Here is an 18,302-nt window from a genome sequence, read left to right as displayed (position 1 = left end):
TCAAGCTTTGATTTTCTGGGGCCTGACAGGTTTAGCGACTCCCGATTTCCATTGCTTATCGTAGCATGTGAATTGATCGTTCAAATCAATCTCTATTCAAATTAATAGCCATGGTCCAAAAATGATTTAGATGAATCTCAGAATCAAATGACGTTTGAGATTTTACTGTTCGAATCTCTGATGGGGGAGGTCGATGACTCCTTGCATTTGCTGGTCCCTCACAGTGAGATTAGGGTTTACCAGGCTGCACTTTCAGACGACCAGTCTTTGTATGTACGAGTATTTATAGTCTCTTGTCTGGCCCCACACAAAGCCTCAATTTCTAATATCTTTTTTACTCTTTCTTAAATTTTTTTTTGGTGACATTAGTTAGTAAAATCACATAGGTTTCAAGTGTACAATTCTATAACACATCATCTATATATTGCATTGCGTGTTCACCACCCAGAGTCAGTTCTCCTATCTCCATATATTTGACCCCCTTTACCCTCTTCTACCAACCCCCCATCCACCCATATATCTTTCACTAAGCTGAACTGAGAGAACACCATGAAACAAATACCTATGATTAGACAATGTATTTTCCAGGTAGAGAAAACAGCCTGTGTCTTTTAACAAGGTCCGTTCCCAAGCAAGGGAGATGAAGTGGGGATCTTGAGAGAAAATTTACGTCAGCAAGGAGGTTAGCTGAGGGAATCTTATAAAGAAGATTAAATTACAGGGTATGCTGTGTCCTGATTTATCCTCCCATGTTCTACATTGAACTATGAAATCATCTCAGAGGAAAAAAAAAAAAATTCAGCTACAGGAGCAAAAGCAATACAGAGCTAGGACTGCCCTCTGCTGTCCATCTGACGCATAGGCAGACACGTAAAAGCCTCTGAAAATTTGAGAACGTCCAGTTTTCTGACTTAAAATTAAATAACAGAAAGTAAAGATGGAAAAAAATACCCCCTTCAGTAATTTACAGTTTTCTTATTAATTTCATGTGAAAAAAACAGAATAATAGATGGAATTTTCAAGGGCTCACCTCTGAAGAGAAGTGCATTAGTTCTCACTGATCTTCCCTTGTCACCGTATTATTTTATTCTAAAAACAGGCCTTGGATATGACACCTCTGTACCTCCCACTCAATTTTGCTGTCAACCTAAAACTGCTCTAAAAACTAGAGTCTATTAAGACACAGCCCTCGTGCTCTTAAACAACACTTGAAGTAGAGAGGAGCAATGCGGATGCACAGAGCTGGAATAAACCCGATTCAGGAATAAACCTCGCTTTATTGACGACGGCTCCAGGGCTCGGGGCCCTCCCTGCAGAGCTTCATACATGGTGCTGTCCAGGAGCCCACAGGCGCCTGGGGTGATCGTATTTTGCGATCCACAGTGCTTTTTGAATAAGGTCAAAAGACAGCACAGAGGTGGTGGTTGTAAGACGTCAACAAGGGGAGACATTCAGTTATTTCCCTTTTCTGGTTGGCTGGATCCCATTACTGCCATTTTTAGAAGGGTCTTGTTGAGAAAGTGCTGGGTGGTTAAATGGGGAGAAAACGGAAATCCCTGGGCAAATAACTTCTATTCCATCCTACAGACTGTTCGATCATGTTTTTAGGACAGTACCTCTTCCCTTTTTCAACGTATGGAATTCGTAGGCTGGGGGGATGGGGATGAGATGGCCCACGGCATCCATGAATGGGGGCGTACTCATCTAAGGCTTAGTCACTCAGGACTCATGTCAGGTAAGCCAGGGTGGGCTCTTTCGTTTGGAGCTAAAGGCCAGATTGGTGAGACAGAGCGAGGGGGCTGCTGGTGTTCTCTGTACCGTCAGTCTCTTTCTAGCTGGTTCGTGTCAAAATAGCAAATGTGAGTCCTACAGCAAACAGATAAATGAATGGATGGATGAATAAGAGTAAAGAAACACTTCTAATTCTAGTGGAATATGGGTGTTCTTTACGTCAGCAATGATTTTGTCTCTCTTTGGCAAAATGGTGACATGTTAGGGCTAACAGAGGGGTCCTCAGTGAATTGCCTCTCAGTACAGGAATACAACTGCCCCGCCTGTCACCTCAGTGTCTACACTGCTTGGCATCTCTGGGCTTTGATGGTAGGGCTCAGCAGGTGAGAGTTTACGGCAGTCTGAAACTAAATAAGGTACCCACAAAAAAGTTCTGGAACCCAACTCTGACCATGTCGTGTTTGTATCTGCTTAAACCCCGGAGGTGCCGCTGTTGACATACAAATGGCAGAACAGACAACTTGATATGTTCAGCAGTGAACTTGACTTCACTGATCTGTACACACGCTCACCCCGTTTCCCCACCGTTAATCATGCTCACTGTACAGTGCACCAGGCCTTCGGGTCCCTTATAGACTGTAGATTTAGGGAAACATATCAGTTGAATTAAAAGATTAATTAACAAATCAGTTTGGGGACGTTATTCAGCCTTGAAATGGAAGGAAGTTCTGATACCTGCTACAACATGGATGAACCTTGAGGACATTATGCTGAGTGAAACAAGTCAGTCACAAAAGGAAAATTCTGTGTGATTCTACTTATATGAGGTCTCTAGAGTAGTCAAATCCATAAGAATGGGGGTGCTGGGAGTTGGGGAGAAGGGTGTGGGGAGTTAGTCTTCAGTGGGAGCAGAGTTTGAGTTGGGGAAGATGGAAAGTTCTAGAGATGGATAAGGGCGATGGTTGCACAACAGTGTGAATGTACTTCATGTCACTGAACTATACACTTAAAAGTGGTAAATTGCATGTTATGATATTTTACCATAATAAAACCAAAATTAGTTTGCATATTTACTCCACAAACACTTATTGAACAACTACGAATGTCAAGTTCTATGCTGGGAGCTGGGAGATATAAAGATGGATTAGACACAGTACCTACCTCACAAAATGTCATAAACATTTCTAGGAAAACTCCACAGATTTTCATGAACCATTTTCTTTTCTCTAAAATTTCCCTTTGGTATCTGGTCTAGGAAACAGTTTAACTCTATAGGTATTATTCAGTGGTAATAATATTAATGATAATAAATACTGCACTTTGGAATATAAAGTTCTCTAACTTTTAATTCCTTCACAATCGACTAAGCTGCTATTGTCACTGTGCGGGTCACAGATCCTCATTAAAGTCCCTTATTTCTAGCACAACAGGGTTTGCCTACGGCGCTTCTTAGTGGGGGAGGGTACAGGGAAGGAAGACTGGGGGGGAGAGGTGGAAACCAAAGAGGGAGGGGGGAGGTGGGAACCAAGGAGGTGTGGGGGAGAGGCAGGGAAGGCATAAAGTGCATTTAATGAGGAGTCCAACAGCAAAATCAATAGGTGTTGTCCACTGACTATCAATTAAGGCACAATTAAGGCCTCTGGGTTTTGATTTTGATAAGCCGGTTGGCAGTTTTGTGGGAAGCCACCAAATAAACAATAATTCTAGACAATTGTATCCCTTACAATGATTCAGATGTGTGTTTTCAAATGAGGTGTAAATGAGGATGTTGCTTTGTATTTGGAGACAATGGGAGGAAAATAAAACCACTGGAAAGACCCAAGAAGGTGGAAAACAAAGGACCAGAACCGTCCCCGATGAGCTCTGGCAGCTTGTGGCTGAAGGCGCTTGAAAGGCACTTGGTTATTTACCAACTTACTGTGGGGTAAGGGTGGGAGCAGAACACAGTGTACTTTCGGATGATGCCATTCAGCTTGAGAGGGGGAAGCCAGGACACAAAGACCATGGAGGCTGAGGCCGCAGCTGCCTTGACGCCCGCGGGAGGACCTGGAACTAGAAGAGCCATGCATTTAGTCACAAAAATGGTCTCCACCCAGGCGTTCAGACCCACTCCGCCTGATATGACCCCCTAGGCCGTCTGGGCCTGGTCACTCTCTCTGCTCAGCTTTTCAAGAGTCAGTGTTATGGGCTGAATTGCATCTCCTCAAAATCCATATAGTGCAGCTCTAACCCCCTAAGACCTCAGAATGTGACCTTTTTGGAGATCAGGTCTTTCCAGAGGTCATCAAGTTAAAATGAAGTCACTAGGGTGGGTCCTAATCCAACACAACTGGTGTCCTTTTAAAAAAAGGGGGAGGGGGAAATTTGGACACAGACATGCATACAGAGAAGATGGTGTGCAGACACAGGGAGAAGATGGCCAACTGCATGCCGAGCAGAGAGGCCGGGAGCAGATTCTCCCTCACGGCCTCAGAGGCAACCATCCCTGCCCATGCCTTGGTTTTGGACTTCTGAGCTCCAGAGCCATGAGACAATGCATTTCTGTTGTTGAAGCCCCACTCCCCCGCAAGTCTGTGGCACTTTGTTACAGCAGCCATAGGAACTGACAACGAGTCTCTCTGAGCGCCCCTAGGCCTGTCCTTGGACATGTTCTCTAAGAGGCTCCATTTTCACAAGAATCCTGCTAAGTTGGGTCAGCCAGAATCCCCTCAACATCTGACCACCCTCGATATTTCATCAATGTCCTCATCCTCTACTGTGCTCCAGGTCACATCCGATCATCAGCCTGCCGTCAGCAAACACCCTGTTAGATCACCTTAATCAGAATGTCCCTCCCTTACCCGCACTGTTTCCTCTTGTACTTTTCCATCCAAAGACCCTGCCGTACCCCTTTGCTCTTTGGCTGTAAATTCCCACTGTGACTGCTTGTATTCAGTGTCCAGCTGTCTCTCTCCCCTACTGCACGTCCCCCATTGGGGGCAGACCCTACACCTACCTCAGTAGTCCCCTGAGTAAAGTCTGCCTTACTGTTCTTTAACACGCGTCATGAGTACTTGTTTCTTTACCAGAACTCACACAATCACTGCAAGTCCCTGTTTTCCTGGGACCCTTCCCTACCCACTTCAGTTCCTGGTGATTTCCTGCCTCCAAATAGCTGGAGAATTTAGCTTCTGGGGCCCTCTTATTTCTACTGCAGGTTTTGGCTTTGAGTGGGCTGGAGGTGTATATCTTGCCTCTGGAGCTAAGATGAAGGAGGGGAACTACCTCAGTCATCAGGGGCCACTCTTCCTGGCCCCAAACATTCTGTGATGGCACCTCTTTTGGCCCCGGAGAGGTGCAGCAACATTTTTTATGAGTATGGATTTTTGCGTCAAAGATTCACAGTTTGTATAGATGACAAGTTTCAGTCTGAAAACCATCTAAGGTGGTAGAAAATGGTATTAAAAATATTAAGCATAATTTGGGAGTGAGATTGAAGGCAGACAGCCCTCCCCCAACCTTTTGTTTTCCAGGTTACAGAGGGAGGATGGGGTGGGGTCGGGAAGACACAGGGAGAAGAGAAAAATGCTTCTGTAAGAAAAGCCTGGAGGCTCTTGCTTCCTTCCTCATTGTCTAACTGTCTGCTTGGAGTGTGGTTCCCACCTTGATGGAAGTCTTGAAATTCAAACCAATAGAAGTCTCCTGTGAGCCCCCTGGAGGAATCTTTGAGTCTCTTCCTGCTCCAACAACAACATAACTGTTCAGTAAATATTTGGGGGGTTGAATGTGTGCCTCATAACTGCCACCTTGACCCTCCTAGGTCAATACAACAAAACCAACAAGTCTGGTGAGAGTACACATGGTTTGGACAGTTCCTATTTGAAAACAGTTCCTATTTGAAAATAGAGATCTTGGTATCAGTTTCTGGCACATCCTGCTGGCAGCAGAGGGTCTAGTAAAAGAAGCACACATAAGTGATGAAGGCTGGATTACTACGTCCTTAGGAGCAAGGCACCGTTCGTTGTCCTGAGTGTGAAGGGCATTTGTGTGTAGGTTTCCTTAGGCGAGCACAATAGCCAAGATATCCACGAATCTGCAAGCTGGCTCAGAGCCACCAGGCTCCTCCCAAACACCAAGGGCAGAGGGGACCTTCTCTTGGTATTTCCATCCTAATGGATGCCCCAGATTAGCCAACATTCTCCATTCCTTCTATAAAGCAACCACCATGCTCAGCACTCCCTCTGGCCAGCTTCTTTCTAGGATCCCAGGCACTTCGGCCACAGCCACCTGAGTTGCTGCTCAATGGAAGTCAGTCTCATTTGTTCCCTCCCTGTTTGTGACATTTGTACTTGTCACGATAATGCAATTTAATTTGTTATGGAAATCAATGAAACATGAGCACGAAGAAAGCTGTTTCTATGACAATTAATGGGACATCTTTGGAAAAGCTTTCTAAAGGTAAGAAAGAAACAAAAAAGGAAGGTTCAGCTAGGTTTGAGCAAGACCAGTGAGAAGAATGGGACACACAGCAAACGTGAAGGCAAACAGATGGAAAAAAAAAAAAAAGACAAATGCTTTTGCTCCACTATCACGAAACTGAAAATGGAAGTTGCAGATGATTTATGATGGATAGAGTTCATGGGATGGAAGATGACAACTCTAATTTCCCTACCCAAACTTAGAGAAATGAGCCTAACATCGTTAGATAGTGATGAGAGAATAAATCTATATTTACATTTTTTAAATTGAAATACATGTTTATGGTATGTCTCTTGGTCACTGGAAAATTTAGTGATTCATTGCTGTAATTGGTTATTTTTACTAAGTTGTTCTGATCACATCATATCAAAGGGCTTTTACTGTACTTACTATCGAAATCCCCATTTGGTTCCTCATACACTGATTTATGATGTATCTGATGCAATCTGTAATTGAACGGTTGTTAGAATTTTGTTCAATAAAATAATAACTATATAGAAACTTTGAGGAACTACTGTGTTTCCCCGAAAATAAGACCTAGATGGACAATCAGCTCTAATGAGTCTTTTGGAACAAAAATTAATATAAGACCTAATCTTATTTTACTATAATATAAAACTGAGTTTTACCTAATCTAATCTAATCTAATGTAATTTAATCTAATACTGGGTCTTATATTAATTTTTACTCCAAAAGACACATTAGAGCTGATTGTCCGGCTAGGTCTTATTTTCGGGGAAACATGGCAGACACTTTTGAAATGTTTTCTGGGTTGCTGAGCCAATACTTTAAGAGCTAGAATTTAAAATTTTAGTTCTGGTTTGGACGACACAATAATGGTTAAAGATGAGGGCCCTGCAGCCCCACTGTGGGCTTTTGTCCACCTCTACCACATGGTGCTGTGGCCTGTGGAAGTCCACGAACTTCTCTGATAAGCCTTAGTTTGCTCATCTATGAAGTTGGACCAATAATTACTCTATCATTTTACAGCTCAGATTATGAGAGATTATTCATGTAAAAATTCATATGGACTCCTGTATACGATAAGCACTAAAGAAATCCTAGCTCTCATTTGTAATAACCATCATCATTTCCTTATTGTACATGACTCTAAAGAATTCTGGCCTTTATGACTCAATTTTGAGTTACAAACAAACACAAGATGTTGAGAATTGCAGAAGACAGAGATGATGTAGGACATATGAAAACATTCCTTGTCACCAGATTACATTTCACTAATCTGCTTTTTTTGCTTATGAAGATGTAGGCAAGCTTACGCAGTTGTCATGGATTCCTGGCCATTGTTGAGTAAATTTCCGACTTCAGCTCTGACTGGTTGAAGCAAAGGAGGCAGCTGCAGAGAACCATCCCTTGTACATTTTCCCAACTTGCCTGGACCTCCCTTCTGTGCTACCGATGCTCTTATAGCTCTAATCCAATTGCTACTGACATCTCCACTCTGATTCACAGGCGCGTTAGACCTACCATGACGCCAAGGGAGCATATTATCTTCTCTCCTCTAGTCCCCCACTGCAGGGCATGACACAGCTATCTCCTGTTTGCAAAAGCCACAAACTAAAATTCTCTTTCCACCTCTGTTCCCCTCAATAGATGTGTAAGTTTGGTGTGACCCCCAGACTTGTGCGTGGACATGCCAGGTCAGTGGCGGGGCTCCCCTCCTGGCTTGGCGTTGTTCTGTACCAGTGGGCCATTTTTAGGTCCTGGAAAGTAACATGCTTCTCCCACTCCAGGACCTTGTTACATGATGATCTAGGGTTTGGGGCTCTTTCTGTCTGGCTTTGAAGAAGCAAATGTCCATGATGTAGAGAGGCCATATGACAGGGAATGGGGGACAGACTCTGGGAGCTGAGGATATGGTCTCAGCCCCCAAACCACAATGAACTGGATCCTGCCAACAACTTGCAAGCTCAGGAGAGGACCTGACCTCAAGTAAGACCACAGCCCCTGCCAACACCTTGATTTGAGCCTGTGAGACACTGGGCAGGGGACCCAATGAAGCCAAATCTGGATCCCGGATCCATGGAAACAGTGAGATAATAACACATTCGTACTGTCTTAAGGTTCTAAGTTTGTGGTAACTTGTTACACAGCATAGAAAATGAATCAATATAGTTAAGGCCTCTAACAATATATCTTAATCAAACATCAAAGTTGGTGCTCTGAAAAAAAATACTGCCTCGAAGTATGAAAGATGTCAGCTGAGTATATGTACAGATACTCCAGTCAGCGGCATTTCTGTCATGATCATTTCTCTTGTTGATCAGGCATAGGCGTGTGTGTGTGTGTGTGTGAGTGTGTGTGTGTGTATGGCGTGTGTGTGTGTTTATGCTGTGTGTGTGGTATGTGGGTTTATGGTGTGCCTATGTGGTATGTTGTATGTGTTTAGGGCACGTGTGTGTAGCATGTATATGTGTGGCGTGTATGTGTGTTTGTACTGTGGTGTGTTTGTGTAGGATATGTGTGGTATGTGTGTGTTTGTGCTGTGTGTGGGTAGTGTGTGTCTGTGTGTTTGTGCTGTGTGGTACGTGTACATGTGTGAGTGTCTATGTGCGTGGTATGTTGGATGTGTTTAGAGCATGTGTGTGTGGTGTGTATGTGTATGGCGTGTGTGTGACGTGTGTGTAGTGGTGTGTGTGACGTGTGTGTGTAGTTGTATGTGTGTGGCATGTGTGTAGTGTGTATGTGTGTGGAGTGTGTGTAGTGGTATGTGTGTGGCGTGTGTGTTCAGTGGTATGTGTGTGGCGTGTGTGCAGTGTGCATGCGTGTGACATTATATGTGTTTAGGGCATGTGTGTAGGTGTATGTGTGTGGTGTGTGTGGCATGTTGTATGCATTTAGGGCATGTGTGTATAGTGTGTATGTGTGTGGTGTGTGTGTGGCATGCTGTATGTGTTTAGAGCATGTGTGTGTGTAGGTGTATGTGTGTGGCGTGTGTGTGCAATGGTATGTGTGTGGCGTGTGTGTAGTGTGTATGTGTGTGGCATGCTGTATGTGTTTAGGGCATGTGTGTGTGGGTGTATGTGTGTGGCATGCGTGTGTAGTGGTATGCGTGTGGCGTGTGCATACTCATGTGACCCGCCATGGGGCCCACCTGAGCCCAGCTGCACAGTGGCCTCTCTGAGCCATGAACAGATGACGTGACATTGGATGGATGCTCCCATACTCCAGTCATTACCGCCAACCCAGTAAACATGTCCCTTTTCTCCTCAAATTTCCACAAGCTCCCGATCTCCAGGCCTTAGCTCTTACTAGAACAGTGGTTTCCGGATAGTCTTTATAGGAGACACATCTTTTAACGAAAGGGTCACGTGGGAAACCAATATAGAACTCAAGCGGCAGTGGAGTGGTTCTTGAATCACAGCGGGAGCATGGAGCCCCCGCTGGGCCTCTCACTTCCCACTGGGCACCGCTGAGGCCCCAGGAGCCCAGGGACTTCACAGGCACCTGTAAGAGAATTGCTGCAGAGGCGGGAGCTTTGAGATCCACACGGCACAGGGCCTTTAGGGTCTGCTGTGCCGTTGGCATGCCTGCTGCTGCACAGAGCACGACACAGCGCTGCCACATGCTGCAGGACTCCGGAGCCGTGAGCCGCACTGATATGAACTGATTAACTGATTAATCAACTGTCAGGCCCCCCACCCCCCGACACACAACGCCTTCAGTGTGTACTGAGGGGCAGCCCTGCTGCAGTTAGGCAAACAAACACACGCAAACACACACACACACACACACACACACACACACACACACACAGTCCCCCGCTTTCAGGGTGCACTGAGTTCAGTTACATAGTCACCTGAGGACACACCATCCGTGCCTTCAAGAGAACGCGTGGCTCAAGATATGGGTGGCCAGATGAGTCTGAGACATCCTGCTATCTGTATTTTTCACTCACTCCTTGCTCTGTTTTCCCAAGTCCTACCTGAGAGGTTATTAATAATGTGAGAGGGAGAAAAGGTCACATGCCACACCTCCCGCTGCCTTTCTCACATAATATCTTACTGAGTTACATGCATTAGTGAGGAGCCCAGAAAATCCTTGATCTTAAACATAGCCATCTCTGTTTATACAGGAACAATGTTTACTTTTGCAGAAAAGGATTGGGCTGAAACGAATTTATGCTTACAGAATGAAAATAACAATTGCAAAATTAATAGGTTACATTTTGTTTTTGGTTCTCTTTCCCTACAGTTTGCTCAGATTAGAGTAGTCTCGGTCAAGACAAGGGTACTAAGATTTCACAGACGTTTTAGAATTCAGAATTAGTTGTCTTGTGATCAAGACCAGAAAGCCAGATCAGCAAATAATCTTTTGTGTCCTTGCGGTATAAAAATTAGGTCCAAGTTCTCATTGACTGAGCAGTCCTGGGAAGAAAATTGAGAGCTGATCCATTCTCACAGACGCTGAGAATACGTCCATGGACCCAAGGCTGTAATTGTAGCTCCGTGGCTACATCTATAGGCCCAAGAATATATGAGTGGGTCTAAGAATATGTCTATTGACCAAGAATCCTTATAGAGGCTAAGGAACTGCTGAAGGTACAGAAAACTTGTTCTGCAAACAAAGATTTCAATTGTAAACTATCTCCTGCATAAGTAAACTTTTTGTCTTATTTTTGACTGTTTATTTTATCTAGTTTTATTTATTTATTATTTTATTCTGTTTTTGTATGTTTTACTAGCAAGTGATAAATTTTTCCTTTTTAAGACGATCTGTGACCCAACAATATAATTTAAAACTCTAGGCCTCCTGACACTGAGGGGATGGGCGTAGAAGACAAAATTGAATGTTTGTTGTTTACGTATTAGTATCAATATTTCTTTACTTGTGAGAACATCAGTAAACTCTGAAACCTCAACCAGAGCCTAGAACAGTGTCTTACTAAGAAAGAACTTAATAAATATTGGCAATTATTATTCTACTAGAATTTTACCCACATTTTTACATAATTTAATTGAAGTTGGCAGTGTATTCCAAACTTCAAAACTAGAAGACTTCATAGTAGAATAATAAACAGGATCTATATTCTTAATTTTATAAAGCATTTATTCTATGATAATTAACCTTTGTTCCTTCTTCTTTCAATCGGACATAAAATTGCATTACGTTCTATAAACTGCCCAAATGTCTATTTATATTAGATATTGAGTCTGTAAGAGGTGCCTGCACAATTCTTCAGCATTTCTAAATTAGTGCATTTTTCATGTGAAATTTGGGAGATGAGTTCATTATTACACTAGTTTTTCTCTCTTTGCACCCAATCTCTGTTCAGCTTCTTTAAAAAAAAATGCTGATGATTCATCCCAAGTAAGTCTTGACATCCAATCTGCATCACTCTTTGCCCCGGACACCAGCACACGTGGAATCCGTCCCCTCCTCCCTGGGGTAACTGGTATACCCAAGGCAGGGCGTTCCATAACGGATCGCATCTCCATGCACCATCAGCGCCAGATGTGAAAGCAGAGAATCACTGATTGACAAATTAGACTTTGGGTCTCAGGGTCAAGTTTCGAAACAGACCTTTATGATTAATTAAAAATTGATCCAAAATGACCAATCAATAAAAACTATGGACAGCCTTCCCTTCTTATTAGATTTTTGTACTGTCTTCTGAAAAATGCAGCTGTCAAAATTCACCTTGCTGATCAATTTGTTCTTTAAATAATCATTCTAGTGACATTTGTGCTATTGCTCATCAATGCCAACGAGTGTTCCACCTCTGCTCTTAAAGAGTAGAGATCAAATAATCAAATATCTAGTGTCAGGAACCATCCCACTATGTGTCAAACTAGGTGTTTGCACACATCACTTCACGTTTTATATCTTAATTCTGTGCAGTCTGATCGTTATGGAAATTTTGTACGTGAAGATAGTCAGAGAAGGTTAGGTAAGGTGCCCAAAGTCCCACGGGCAGCAGGTGCCAGAGCCAGCATCTAGACTTGGCTCTTTATCTACTACGTGTTTTAAATTAAATTAGAGCAATCTTCACTCAGGACATAGCTTTGTAGATTTCTCTATTAATGTGTGACTTCCTAATGGCATTGCATTTTGACCTTCGATTTCTCTAAATAATCCAATTTCTTTGAGCTGAATTGGCTGACACCTGCACACTCCTGGAAAGAATTACCTGCGTGCTCTAAAAAAACTAAAGCTAATGAGGTTCATTTGTGTGCAGGCCTTATAATGTGAAAAGGGTGAGAGAGACAGGAAAATTACATGTGAGGGTGGATGGATGGGACTGCCTGTGGGAGCAGGGCCGGGTTTGTTGAGGTGAGAACTGACAGTGAGGTGGGAGACGGCAGGCTGCGAATGTCAGGGGAGTTGCTAGGGGACAGAAATACTGGCAGAAGAGTCTAGCCAGGCCTCCGAGCGACAGTCCGGAGCTTTGCTTCCACACGATGGATATGAGGTGGGGCAACAGCATGTTTGATGTTCTGCGTAGTGAACAGGCTGCACAGACATGAAACCTGACAATACTCGGGGGGTCCTGGGCAACAGGTTACAGTGCTCCCACCCCACCCTGCCCAGCTTCCTGGGAACAGAGTCCTGGAAAGAAGACCGACAACTAGCAGAGCTGAGTCAGCACAGAATTTAGGTAACCTGGTGTCTCATCTCAACCCTCCCTCTGGCATAACAGCTCTGATTTGTAGGGTTCCAAATGGGGATCAACTTGATATCAGTGGCTCTTTCCTTTATTAAGGTGGACACTGCTTTTCTCACTACTGCTATAATATTCATTAGAATTTAAACTGTTCTTCAAGCAGGCTTGGGAAAGGCCCCTCAGGGTTTCCCTTAAAAAGCAATACAGGAAAAAATATTTGCAATGTAGTTTTTGTAGGTTTGGGAAATAGTCACATAACTAAGGCCAAATTATGTCTCATGGCAAGAATTAATGGTCTGAAAAAACGTGTGCCATAGTTTAAAATTTTACTAAATCATCATGTATTTCTGTAAGACATTTAAAAATTAACATGAAGCTCTCCAATTAAGGGCTTATTCTAAAGTAATTCTAAAGCTGACACAGACTAATATGACTTAGATCATTACGTAACTCTCAAGTAGAAGGATGGAAATAACCAGAGCTTACACTTAATGGCTGAAGAGTCACTGAAATTATTCTATCGGGATACAAAACACACATGGCAAGTCTAACAGTTCTGGGCTAAAAGGCATTTTTGCTTAAAATAATACTTGGCCAAGATAAACTGTAAGGCAAGAGAGAAACAATGGATACATGAAACAAAGGCGGCACAGGAAGCTGATGGTCTGAATCACGCTGGCATATGTTGGGAGGGCAGCGAAAGGCTCGCAGGGAGCCAAGCCAAGAGCAGGCTGACAGTTAAGGCGAGAGCTCTCTGACCCAGCCTCCCCATCATAGCTGCAGCCGGAACAGGCCACTCAGCAGGAGCCTGATAAATCCCCGGTGGGCGGTGGGCGTTTCAGACAGGAGCTCAAAGTTCCACCCTCACCCTCCCCGTTTCTCACCATCCTCTTTGGTCCGGGTGAAGATCTGCTCACTTCTGACGCCGTCACCCGCGCGCGTGAACGCCAGCACCTGGATGCTGTAGTTGGTGTATTTTTCCAGTCCGTCCAGCTCCAGGGAAGGCTGCATTGTGGTGACGTTTTTAATCTCACCCAGCTCTGGAGGACAAGAAAACACCGTCTGGTTACCGTGGCTGTGGGCACGCGTCCTTCCCCACGCTGTCCTTCATGTCCAGCACTGGGCCACGCGCCGCCACGTGTCACACCCTGAAATTACTCAAAGGGACCGTGCACAGCCTTTCCATGTGGAAGCGATCATTCTCACCAAACTGCAACAGAACACCGGGCAGAAAAACAGAGCAATTCACTCCAAGTTAAGTGTTATAAACCCAACGCCAGCACCATGGCTGCTGCTGCCGGAAAGTGCTCCAGCGTTAGCTCAGGACGCATGCGCCTCGCACCTCCACCCCAGGACGCGTGGACACAGCGCTCACTTTGCAGACACATTTCCTCCTGCTCATTGAGAAGGTTCTGTGCAGTAACTGTGTATGGTGACAGATGATCACCAGACGTAGTCTGCTGACCATTTCATAAGGTATGTGAATGTCTAATCACTATGCTGCACACCTGAAAACTAACATAATATTGTACATCATCGATAATTAAAAATAAATTTAAAAATTGCAATACTGAATGAATTTTACATATGCATATACTTGCGGTACCATCACGACAATAAACAAGCAAACACAGTATCACCTCCAAAAAAAAAAAAGAGAAGCTTTTTCATGTTGACTTTTGGCCTTGGTTTTGGTTTTCAAAACCAACTCTAAGTCAACGTACATGTGTTTTTAAGCACTGATTTCTTTAACCTCTGAGCCAAGCAGGGGCGGCTGGACCAAGTCCGCTTTTCACCTGGAGCAAACTCTGTCAGCATCCTTGCTGGAGCGACATGCTGACGTGTCAGAAGCTCAGCGTTAGCTAAAAATGCTTCATTTTCTGGAGTGGGATCAGCTAATGATACTCAGAGATGAAACGTTATGCTCTCCCATTTTTGGCATATTATACATGGCAATTTGAGAAAACATACAATGATGCGTTAATACCTCCATGGGTGTCCTGGATTTTGAAATGAGCCACCTACAGAGTAAGTAGAGCAGGAGGGAAAGGCCTGAGGAACTGCTCGCGCCTCAGGCAAGTGGCCGTTTGTGGAATGTTTGGGACCGCCTGCATCCCCGTGTGCAGGTTGCGAAGAGAATGGGATGGGAGGGGGAGGTCCAGAGGGATTCCTGGCCAGCTGCAAGGCTGGCTGTGAAGGACCCCTCTGCATAATTCAGAAAGCAGTGAGGTTGCTCATCACTTTCCCCTGCTCTCTCTTGCCTTAGTGAAGATGGCTGACGTGCTGTGCAAGCTTACTGAGGTGCCGGCACTGTTCTGGGTACACGTTATCGCATCTAACCAGCACAACAGTCCTGGTATTTCTACAGCTCACCCCTTTTACAGGCGAGAAAACTGAGGCAGAGAGAGGATCAACACCTTCCCCAAGGTCATGGAACCTGGCATAGTGGCTGAGAGCATGGGCTGTGTAACTGCAGTGTGTGGCCTCACGTCCCCAGCCCACAATCTCAGCCACTCCACCGTGGCCACTCAGTGTAACTGTCACATGGACCAGGTTCAGTGTGCTTTCAGCCAGCTCAATTTTCTTTTCCTGATCTCTGTCTTTCTTTCCACCATATTGCACAGAAGTTCTTTCTACCATATTGCACAAAAGTTCAGAGATTAATGAGCCCTTATTTTTGTGATGATGATGACTGTCTGGAATGTCTGTTTGGTTTGTTGGTTTTTTGTCACCAAAAGGATCAGGGTTGAACTGGACTTAGGAGAAAAGTTGAATTTTCAACAATCCATGGGGTTGCCAAGGCCTGTCATATACGTCGGGGGTGGGGGTTAGGGGAGTAAGGAAAGGGGTGGCCTGTATGGCTGGGATTGTGAGGGGAGTAGAGAAATGGGGACATGAGGGATGTTAGGTCATAGACACAGCCTCTGACACAAACATGAGCCAAAGGCCTGCCTGTTACCACCTTGAGCAGATTGTGGGCGAGTTCTGGGGGCAGGACCCTTTGCTGGGGGAGAAAGCAGGGCAAAAGGGGGGCCACCAGAAGGTGCCTTTGGCTGAGTGTCTTCTGGGGAGGCCAGCGGGATGCAGACTTTTAGGGGAACAGTTTGGAAGTCAACAGAAGGCATATGAAAACGAGACAAATGTTTGCCTGTGTGTGGTTGGTGTGCATTCAAAAAGTCGACAATTGTTAGGCCCAGAGGGTTGGAAACACTCGGCGCTGAGGAAGGGTGAACCTTAGGGCTCTTGCCATTATATTATTCATTTATAGTCTTCATTTTCCTGAATATGTCTAACATAGGTCAATTGGATTAGGATAAAATACCCAAATGTTAATGGACAAAGTGTAAGGATAGATCTCATCAAGATCTTTCTAGATTTAGGAAGTTCTACACTATGCCAAAGATCATACACACACACACACACACACTCAGGGGACAGGCAGCTAAGGGGTGGTGGGTTACACGGGCCCCGTACCAGACGCTGGTTATGAGGATCTGACCAACTCATTTGACTCTTGGCGCCTTTGTGGTTTGTTTGTCTGCTTGCTTTGCCCTTTAAGAAGGGCAGGCATCTCTATCTCATGGAGAAAATGGGCTCTGCTCTTATGATGTGGGACAAAGCTGTGAGCATCAGGGAGTGCTGCTCCTGGTGAGACACAGTGATGAGGGGACAGGAGTTAAGATGGAGAATGCCAAGTGGGCCGCCTGACCTTTTTAAAGAGAGCGACAACTAAAACAAAAGAATTACATCTGTGCCTGAATTACTATACTAATTAGAATTCATTTTTGGATGTGAACTCATATTGGGGTTCATATTGTTTTGATGAACTCATTTATCATGAACCAGTCATTTAACATGACTGCAGTTAAAAGCCCCATTCAATATTATCCCCCAAAGATTTGTAAAGCAAGCTGACTGCCAGAACCAACTCGTAACACACACGCTCCCCGTCCTCCCTGATGGAAGGGTATTTTCTGACTAGCAGACCCTCCACAATTAGCAGATGTGGAGGAGACAAGCAGGAACATTACGAAAAAGCCAAATGCAAAGCAGCACACTTCGTTTTCCAATTCTTTTTAGCTCTTGTTCTTTTTTATGGCTTAAATATGGATTTCTATCATCTACCTTTCACGGCCTCAATAGAGCTATTTAATATTATATATATATATATATATATATATATATATATATATATATATATATGGGAAGTAAAGAGTAGTGTTTAGTTGAAGTCATGAGCAAAATAATATGAGATTAATATATAAAATATTATAAATTCAGAAATCACACTATTTCTATTACAGAAAGCTTTTAAAAAATACATTACATTCTGAAACAAAATAATTTCATATGTTTATTTATATCCTCCCTCATTCTCAAAGGGTTTTAAGGCAGAAAAACAATGGGGTGGAAATAACTTTTCCGAAGCACCCCTCAAGCCCACCACCACAGTAAACACCCCAGTTGTGCTTAAATGTTGCTTTGCTTTAGAATCATCCATTTTTGTCTTGAAGAAAGACGAAAGAGACAAAAAATAGCTCAGATTTAGATGGAAATAGGACTTTCCAAAGTGTATGATTTTCCTAGCAATCTCAGATGAATTGCTTCTGTCAGGTCTTAAAAATTAGTTAACTTTCTGATTATGATAAAATTCTAGAAATTTCATTGGTATGTTATATATTTAACCCACATTATCAAATATATATTAACCAGTTTTACTTTATCTGATCAGATTAATAATAACAAAATCCCTTTTTATACATATTTTTGTAAATATTTGGGGCAACTACCAATCACAGTAGTGACAATCTTTGCCTCCCCCAGCCTATATGTGTGTGTGTGTGTGTGTGTGTGTGTGTGCGTGTGTGTGTGTATGTGTGTTCTCAAGGGTCAGTGGGTACAGTTCCCTACACAGCCACTATCTGATCTGCGTCTGTGGGAACCTCAGACCACAGCCTCAGGAGCTGGTGCGAAAGAACCCCGTAATTCGGTAAAATTCCTGCTAATTCATAAATGTCATTTCTCAGAGGCAACAGGTAAGGAGTGACTATCTGTAAGAAGGTTTGTGTTTCAGAGGGCTTCTTTCTTATCTTTGGGGAGTTAAGTGTAGAACTAACTAGATATCAGGTTAGATATCTACTTAGCATGTCACACTGATCTTAACACAGTGAGTAAAAGTGTCATTGGGAGTGGTCGGCATTTCCGAGCATTGTGTATTTAAATAAGTTCATGCGTCTGAATATCTAAAATGTAAAGCTTTATGAATGTAAAGTTGACTGAACCATACAGACACATCATCTATCACAGAACTAAGATGCTAATAGACAGTATTAGCAAATATGAGTGATGTGTGAAAATATGAATGGTCACGACGGGATTCTGCGAATATTTCCAACAAGAATAAAACAGGAATGATTTTAGTGTAACACAGCCTCCAGGTGAGTGTGCACAGGTGTTTAATTGTATCTTCTTCAAGATGAGGGATAGAACC

At 43.7% G+C, this 18,302-nt stretch overlaps 1 protein-coding gene across 2 annotated transcripts in view; it reads right to left on the bottom strand.

Moving 5' to 3' along the window:
* The window catches only part of DSCAM (DS cell adhesion molecule), a 639,055-nt gene that overhangs the window by 73,738 nt on the left and 547,015 nt on the right, over nucleotides 1-18,302 (bottom strand). For both annotated transcript variants that reach the window (XM_019745768.3, XM_019745769.3), the window contains exons 19-20: nucleotides 13,696-13,851; nucleotides 3,650-3,783 (exon numbers count right to left, since the gene is read on the bottom strand). In XM_019745768.3, coding sequence (XP_019601327.3) covers nucleotides 3,650-3,783; nucleotides 13,696-13,851 — 290 coding nt within the window. The remainder of the gene's footprint in view (nucleotides 1-3,649; nucleotides 3,784-13,695; nucleotides 13,852-18,302) is intronic.

This window comes from Rhinolophus sinicus, chromosome 17, assembly GCF_057876585.1.
Source record: "Rhinolophus sinicus isolate RSI-liver-muscle chromosome 17, RSI-T2T, whole genome shotgun sequence".
NCBI lineage: Eukaryota > Metazoa > Chordata > Mammalia > Chiroptera > Rhinolophidae > Rhinolophus > Rhinolophus sinicus.
Note: the sequence above shows the minus strand (reverse complement) of the source record. Positions and strands in the feature narration are given on the sequence as shown.